Source organism: Galeopterus variegatus, unplaced genomic scaffold (genome assembly GCF_000696425.1).
Source record: "Galeopterus variegatus unplaced genomic scaffold, G_variegatus-3.0.2 Scaffold110, whole genome shotgun sequence".
In the NCBI taxonomy this organism is placed as follows: domain Eukaryota; kingdom Metazoa; phylum Chordata; class Mammalia; order Dermoptera; family Cynocephalidae; genus Galeopterus; species Galeopterus variegatus.
The window spans coordinates 618196-626879 of NW_007726221.1; the positions used below are offsets into that span (position 1 = coordinate 618196).

Here is an 8684-nt window from a genome sequence, read left to right on the forward strand (position 1 = left end):
TCAGGAATCTTCTTTTGCATCGGCCCTAAAACCTCGAGACTGTAGTTGCTTTTTTTTCATTATAGATTAGTTGATCTGTGATTTATTTGTTTTTTGTTGCTGTTGGAAATGCAAATAGTACTCTGGCAGCGCAGCGCACACTTCACAGGCTCTCTCTGTCCTCTGGCACGCTCACTCCAGACCCATCGCCATCTTCTTCTCTGTTTTTTCTTGGTCAGTGTAGATAAAGGTTTGCAAATTTCGTTGATCTTTTATAGAATCAACTTTGGGTTTTGTGGATTTTCTCTAATGTATTTTAATCTCCTATTTCATATATTTCTGTTGTAATCTTTATTTCCTGCTTATCTTTGCTTTTGGTTTAGTTCATTTTACTTTTTCTGTTTTCTTAAAGTAGAAGTTTACATTACTGATTTGAGGGGTTTTTTTATTTTTAATTAGGTGTTTACAAGTATGAATTTTCCTCTAAGTACTGCATGAGCCTTGTATCCTATAAATTTTGATATGTTGTGCTTTGATCTTTATCTCAGAGTAATCTCTAATTTCCCTGTGATTTCTCTTTTTACCTATTGTTTATTTAGGAGATTGTTGTTTAATTTCTACACATTTGTTAGTTTTCTAAATTTCCTTCTGTTATTGTGGTCAGAGAACATATTTTCTATGATCTTAGTCTTTAATTTAAAAAAAAGGAAAATTTTAAACAAAACAAAAAATGTTTTGAGCTTCAACCACATTACTGTTTTTATCAGTACTTTATTTCTATTGTTGAGTTGTATTTCATTGTGTGGATATACCACAATTTAATTTTCTGTTCTCCTGTTGATGAGCATTTGGATTATTTCCACTTTGGGTCACTTATGAATAAAACTGCTATTAATGTTCTTGTAAAACAAAACAAAACAAAAAAACAGCATGATATTGGTTCAAAAAAATTAATTAAAAAAAAGTAAGTAATTGCTAAAGTTCAGCTAGCCTAGTGGCAGAGCTGACTGCACTCAATGTACTTTCTCCCCCTTGAATGCACTTTTAAATGTTTACTTTTTTGTTGTTAGAAATGGAACATTTTTATTAATGTTCTTGTAAAACAAAACAAAACAAAAAAACAGCATGATATTGGTTCAAAAAAATTAATTAAAAAAAAGTAAGTAATTGCTAAAGTTCAGCTAGCCTAGTGGCAGAGCTGAATGCACTCAATGTACTTTCTCCCCCTTGAATGCACTTTTAAATGTTTACTTTTTTGTTGTTAGAAATGGAACATTTTGGGCCGGCCTGGTGGCGTACTCGGTAGAGTGCGGCGCTTGGGAGCGCGGCGGCGCTTCCGCCGAGGGTTCGGATCCCATATGGAGACCGGTCCACTCACTGGTTGAGCGCGGTGCAGGCGCGACACCGAGGGTTGCGATCCCGTTACCGGTCACAAAAAAAGACAAAAAGGAAAAAAAAAAAAAGAAATGGAACATTTTAAAGTTCCTGTATATTTGCCAGTTTAGGAGCATCAAGAACTTTGAGGAATTTTTTTTTAAATCTGTGTTTTATAGACTTGCTATTTTATACACTAACAAGCAAATACTTCCTTCAAGATGGCTGAATTTATAGATTTCTTTTTGTTTGTTTTTGGGGTGGCTGGCCAGTACAGGGTTAATTCATAGACTTCTGAATCTGGAATTTTAAAGTTTGTAATGCTTAAATTATCCTTCTCAGACTGAGTTTGTCCATAATTTATTCTATTTTCAAATATAGACCCATTTTACATGCTGCATAGTGTTCTGAAATAGACAAAAAGCAAGAGGGGAGCCAGGTGAGGTGTATAAAAGTTCAATATGGTATATAAAGGCCTCACAGTATTAGTAAAGGTTCTTTTGGTTGTATCAGAAATTATCACTGGCTAACTTAGCAAAGCAGGCATTTTTGAAATATGCTGGGAGTACCCAGAATCAAGGAGTTGACTGAACAGCTAAGCCTCAGGATGGGCGAGAACCCACTCATGCTGGTGTCCTTCAGGATGCTGCTGTTAGCATGGCTCAGCTCCGTGACTCTCAATTTCCTTGTCTTTCTATTGAAGTTTCAGATTTTTGGGAGACTGTGATTGGCCTAGCTTGGATTAAGGTGTCTAATTCTGGCTTAAATCAGCTATGCCCAGAGGTCAAAGTCAAAGACCACAGATACATGTCAAAGGATATCCTCAGAAAAGGAGGAATCATGGTGAGACAGATAGTCCTCCTCATCAGTGACTAGTACTTTGGCTTCAATGTTTTCGGAAAAAATCTTTGTAGAGAAAATCCTGAGGCTTAGAGAGAGAACTGAGTTTACCAATGTCACATCTGTTTAAAGATCAAATTAGGCTATGAGATTAGGATTACTCTAATTTATTTGAGGCCAGATTTTTGAGAGCTTTTTGAATGCCAAGCTAAAAAAAGGTTTGGATTTCATCCTTGTAGGGTTTTGTAAGTTGAGAGAGCCATATCAAAGTGATAATTTAAAAATAAAAGGATGAATAAATGAATCTGATAGTGGTATGTAGAATGGATTGGAGCAAGGAGGAAATCTGAGGAGATGATGATGTGTGGGGATGGAGAGGGATAGAGCGAAGGACCCGTTAAGTCTAGAAGTTCATCACAAGGAGAGAAACTGTTATGCTTTTCATCTTATTTATATATAAGTAGGATGGTAACTACATTATATTATTTTTCTATCCGTTTATGGTAGTTGCTGTACTTTTAATTCCTTGCTGTTGTATTCTGTTTCAGACTTTGGGGTTAGTGCTTTTTTAGCAACTGGTGGTGATATTACCCGAAATAAAGTGAGAAAGACCTTTGTTGGCACTCCTTGCTGGATGGCACCTGAAGTTATGGAACAGGTAATGTGACTTTTGTCTTTTTTAAATCGTTTAGGGTTTTGTTATGAAATTGAAAAAACTTAGTAGTGCTTGCTTTTGTCTAGTATACCAGATTAGCTTTGGGAAATACACATCTCTATTCCTTGGTTAGAACTTTAGCCCATCCTTAAAAAAATAACAAAACAAAAAAACACTCTAGAACTTTACAAAGGATTTATACCAAAGACAATGTAAGAAATAACACAATCAAGGTTGTTTTAATAATTTTCTTAGTATAAATTAAATGACCTAATTTTTTATGTGTAGTTTTATTGCTGTTTCTTGAATTGTCTTTTGTCCCCCATTTCCCATTTCCTCTTCAGACAACCGCAGTCTATCCTCACTCATCCCATCACTTTAAAGAAACTCTGCTAATTCTCAAATCCAATGATCATTTCCTATTCCTTATCTTACTTGTCCTCCTGGTGGCATTTAAAACTGTTGACCATTCCAACTTTATTCACTTCCTTAGTGTAGTTTCCTCATTGTTCTTTTGCTTGTCAGGCCAATTCTCTGACCTTTTTTGTAGCTCTCCTTCTACTCCTAAATGAAGTTTCCCAGGATCTTGTTCTTGGGCTTTTCTCTTCTCTAGCTACACATACTAGGTGTTCTCCTCTGTCCTTCCACTTATTAATGATTTCTAAATTCTGTCCTGTCCAGTCCTGTCCTATTTTCTAAGCCTCCAGATAGGTTTTTCTGACTTTCTATGGATGCTTTACGTAAATGTCTTATAGGTTATCAAACTCAGTATAAGAACTGAATTCATTTTTTCCCTCTGTTTTAATCATCTTTAGTCACTGTGTTGGTGAGGGAAGGATTCCCACCCCTACGGTTATGGGAATGGCTGAACATACAACACCCGACACAGGACAGATGAGATTGACAGCAGTTTATTAGTTGCATATATAGACAGCCCAAATGAGGAGGACAGTTCATGTCATGCAGGGCCACACGGGATTGAATTTGGGAACAGAATGAACAAACCGGGTCCATGGGAGACAGGCCTTATACACCAAGACAGTGAGATGCCCTTTGGTTTCCTTGGGAGCATGTGGTTGGCTGGCAGGGAGGTGAAACCTGCTATTCAGGGATGAGCAGAAACTATACCAGTTCCATTTGATAAGGAGGTTTGCTGGGTTAGAGGACATTATCTGCAAAAGGAAAATGGGGAGGGGAACTGTCACTTAAATCATTAGAGTTCCTCCTATTTTACCAGATGGCAAGGCAGCATGTACTATTATTGAGCCCTAATTTTAGGTTTTACACTACACAGTCCCTAAATCCTATATTGTGTAGGATAGAAAATTAAAATTTATGACCCTATGATGTGCTGATAGCAGTACAAAAGGAGAGAAACTTGGCAACATATTTATACCAACAACTTAAAAAATATCTACACCCTTTGTAACTTTCTTCATTACAGAAATTAAGGTGATAAAATAATAACCATAATATAAAACATTTGGAAAACGAAAGACTTAATCCCACTGCAAAACATTTTGTTCTAGTTTTTTTTAGTCTTTTTTTAATAGACTATATACCTGTTTGTAATAGTGTCAAAACTTTTGAACAATTTTGTATTTGTTCATATGTGTTTTATCACAAATAGTTTTACATATTTTCATATGGAATTCATAAATATTGCTTTTAATTGGCTGTATAATAATCTTTAAGTTTAATATTCTTTAATATTCTTTAATTTCCCCATTGTTGGTGAACATTCAGGTTCCTCTTTTTTTTTTTTTTCTATTACCTATTTTCTATTATCTATTACTTGTAATAGTGTCAAAACTTTTGAACAATTTTGTATTTGTTCATATGTGTTTTATCACAAATGGTTTTACATATTTTCATATGGAATTCATAAATATTGCTTTTAATTGGCTGTATAATATTCTTTAAGTTTAATATTCTTTAATATTCTTTAATTTCCCCATTGTTGGTGAACATTCAGGTTCCTCTTTTTTTTTTTCTATTACCTATTTTCTATTATCTATTACATTTAGGTTTTGCCTACTTTAAATTATGTTATTGGTTTAAAGCTCGTGAGTGCTTACATTCTTCCTAATACATATCAGAAGCTACCTTTAAAAAGGCTTTTAGGTTGGTAAAAGTAATTACACACATCTCTCTTTTCCTTGCAGGTCCGAGGTTATGATTTCAAAGCTGATATCTGGAGTTTTGGAATCACAGCAATTGAACTGGCCACAGGGGCAGCTCCTTATCATAAGTATCCGCCTATGAAGGTGAGGTTTATATTGAAAATACTACTCCAGGTCAAGTCCCAATTCTTTTTCAGAGCCTTTCCTCAGTTACCATTCTTACCCATAGTATTCTTTTAAAAAAAAATTTTTTTTTATTGTGGTAAAATACATATAAAATTTACTATCTTGATCATTTTTAAGTGTATGGTTTAGTGGTACTAAATACATTTATAATGTTGTGCAGCTATCACTACCATCCATATCCAAGCTCTTCTCATCTTGTAAAACTAAAACTCTATACCCATTATACAATAACTTCTGATTCCCTCTTCCCTCAACTTGGCAACCAGTATTCTGTTTTCTGTCTTTATGATTTTGACTACTCTTAAGTTCCTCACATAAATGGAATCCTATAGTACAGATGGTCCTTGACTTAACAATAGTTCAGCTTAATTTTTCCACTTTATGATACTGTGAAAGTAGTACACATTCAGTATAGTATTCAATAAATTACATGAGATATTTAACACTTTATAATAAAATAGGCTTTGCGATAGATAATTTTGCCCAACTATAGGCTAATGTAAGTGTTCTGAGTACATTTAAAATAGGCTAGATTAAGCTATGGTGTTTGGTAGGTTAGTGTATTAAATGCATTTTTGACTTACAGTATTTTCAATTTACAGTGGGTTTATTGGGACACAACCCCATTTTAAGTTGAGGAGCATCTGTATTTTTGTGTGTGTGACGGGCTTATTTTACTTAGTATAATGTCCCCTAGGTTCATCCGTATTGTAGAATATTGCAGAATTTCCTTCCTTTTTAACACTGAATAATATTCCATTGTTCAGATAAATACTACATTTTGCTTATGTATTCAGACATTGATGGACACTTGGGCTGCTTCCACATTTTAGCTGTTGTGAATAATGCTGCCATGAACCATGGGGTATACAGATATCTTTTTGAGACTCTGCTTTCAGTGCTTTGGGTATATACTCAGACGTGAAATTGCTGGATTGAATGATAATTCTATTTTTCACTTTTGAGGGAACAGTCATACTGTTTTCTGAAGTGGCTGTACCATTTTACATTCCCCACAGTGATACACAAGGGTTCTAATTACTTAACATCCTTGTAATTGTTTTTTTTCTTTATTGTACATGTTTATAAGGTAAGTTTGTTGTTTCAATACATGCATATATTGTATAATGATCCAATCAGAATAGTTAGTATATCTGTCACCTAAACATTTATCATTTCTTTGTGGTATTTCATTCAAGATCCTCTTTTCTGTCCATTTTGAAATATATAATACAATATTATTAGCTACTGTCACCCTAGAGCACCAGAATTTTGTTCTTCCTATCTAACTGTAACTTTGTACCAGCCTATCAACCTTTCCTCATCTTCCTCCTCCCACCTCCCTTTCTTTGCCTTTGGTAACCACTATTCTATTTCTCTCTTTTTCTTCTTTTTCATTTATTTTTCTTAATTGACCCATACTATGTGCAATGAATATATCAGGGCATTTAGTATATCTATCTCCTCAAACATTTGTCACCTCTTTGTGTTGGGAACATTCAACGTCATCTCAACTAGCTGCTCAAAGATACACAGTACTTTGTTGTTCACTGTAGTCTCCCTATATTGCTTTAGGACACTAGATTTTATTCTTTCTATCTCTGTACAATTTAGTATCCACTGACCACCCTTTCACCCTCTCCCTACCCCCTCCCCTTATTAGTCTTTAGTAACCACTATTCTACTCTGCTTCTGTGAGATCAGCTTTTTCTGCTTCCACATGTGAATGAGAACGTGGTATTTCTTTCTGTGCCTAGCTTATTTTACTTAACATAATTTTCTCCAAGCTCATCCATATTGCCGTAAATGGCAGAATTTCATTCTTTTTTATGGCTGGGTAGTGTATATATCCCATTGTGTATATATTCCACATTTTCCTTATCCAGTAATCCAACAATGGACATTTAGGTTGGTTCCATAACTTGGCTATAGTAAATATAGCTGCAGTGAACATGGTAGTGCAGGTGTCCCTTTGACATGGTGATTTCCATTCCTTTAGGTATATACCCAGAAGTGGTAGGATTGCTGGATCATATAGTAGCTCTATCTGTAGTTGTTTGAGAAACCTCCATACTGTTTTCCATAATGGTTGTACTAATTTACAGTCCCACCAAAAGTGTAGAAGAGTTTCCTTTTCTCCATATCCTTGTCAGCATTTGTTATTCTCAGTCTTTTTTTTTTCTTTTTTTTTTTTTTGACTGGTAAGGGGATCGGGACACTCAGCACGGTGTGGTCTGTACCATGCTCAGCCAGTGAGCGCACTGGCCATCCCTATATAGGATCCAAACCCGCAGCCTTGACACTACCAGCACCGCACTCTCCCGAGCTACAGGGCCAGCCCTTAGTCTTTTTGATAATAGTCATTTTACTGGAGTGAGATGATATCTCAGTGTGGTTTTGATTTGCATTCCCTGATGATTAGGGATGTTGAACATTTTTTTCATGTACCTGTTGGCCATTTGTATGTCTTCCTTTGAAAAATGTCTGTTCAACTCCTTTACCCATTTTTTAATTGGATTATTTGTTTTTTTACTGTGAATTTGTTTCAGTTCTTTATATATTCTGGATATTAATCCCTTGTTGGATGTATAGGTTGCAAATATTTTCTCCTATTCTGTAGGTTCTTTTCAGTCTGTTGATTGTTTCCTTAGCTGTGTGGGAGCTTTTAGTTTGATTAATCCTATTTATTTTTTCTCTTGTTGCTTGTGCTTTTGGGATCTTATTCATAAAGTTTTTGCCCAGTCCTACATCCTGTCCCCAATACTGTTTATAGCCATTTTTATCTGTGTGACCATCTCCTTAGTTATGATATGCACATGAATTCTGTTCTGTGTGTAGCTGTAGCTGTAGTTTATAGTTCTACTTTTCCACTTTAAAAGATGCCCTATGACTTTGGTTTTTTGTTTGTTTGTTTGTTTGTTTTTGTCTTTTTGTCTTTTTTCGTGACCGGCAACGGATCGCAACCCTCAGTGTTGCGCCCGCACCGGACCGGGACCGGCAACGGGATCGCAACCCGCGGTGTTGCCCCCGCTCCTCGCTCAGCCAGTGAGCCGCCGGTCTGCACCTGGGATCCGAACCCTTGGCGGGAGTGCCGCCGCGCTTCCCAAGCAGCGCACTGTAGCAGTGCGCCACCGGGCCGGCCCTGAAATGATGACCACCATTGTGAATTATTGTCATATTATTCACATCTGTATTATTTTGGTATACTTTAGAACCTGAAGAAAAGATGTTATTCTGATTATAAAGACCCTAATAATGTAGAGAGGGACAAAACCAGTAAAAAGATGTTATGAAAATATCTCCATATTCAGGGCCGGCCCGGTGGCGCACTGGATAGTGCGCCGTTTGGGAGCACGGAGGCGCTCCCGCCGAGGGTTCGGATCCCATGTGGAGACCGGTTCCCGCTCACTGGTTGAGCGCGGTGCGGGCATGGCACCGAGGGTTGCGATCCCGTTGCCGGTCCCCGGTACGGGCGTGGCACCGAGGGTTGCGATCCCGTTACCGGTCAGTAAAAAAGACAAAAAAGG

At 36.6% G+C, this 8684-nt stretch overlaps 1 protein-coding gene across 1 annotated transcript in view; it reads left to right on the plus strand.

The window, feature by feature from the left end:
• The window catches only part of OXSR1 (oxidative stress responsive 1), a 105284-nt gene that overhangs the window by 61648 nt on the left and 34952 nt on the right, over positions 1-8684 (plus strand). The window contains exons 6-7 of the mRNA XM_008586562.1: positions 2742-2851; positions 5014-5115. Of these exons, the coding sequence (XP_008584784.1) occupies positions 2742-2851; positions 5014-5115 (212 nt within the window). The remainder of the gene's footprint in view (positions 1-2741; positions 2852-5013; positions 5116-8684) is intronic.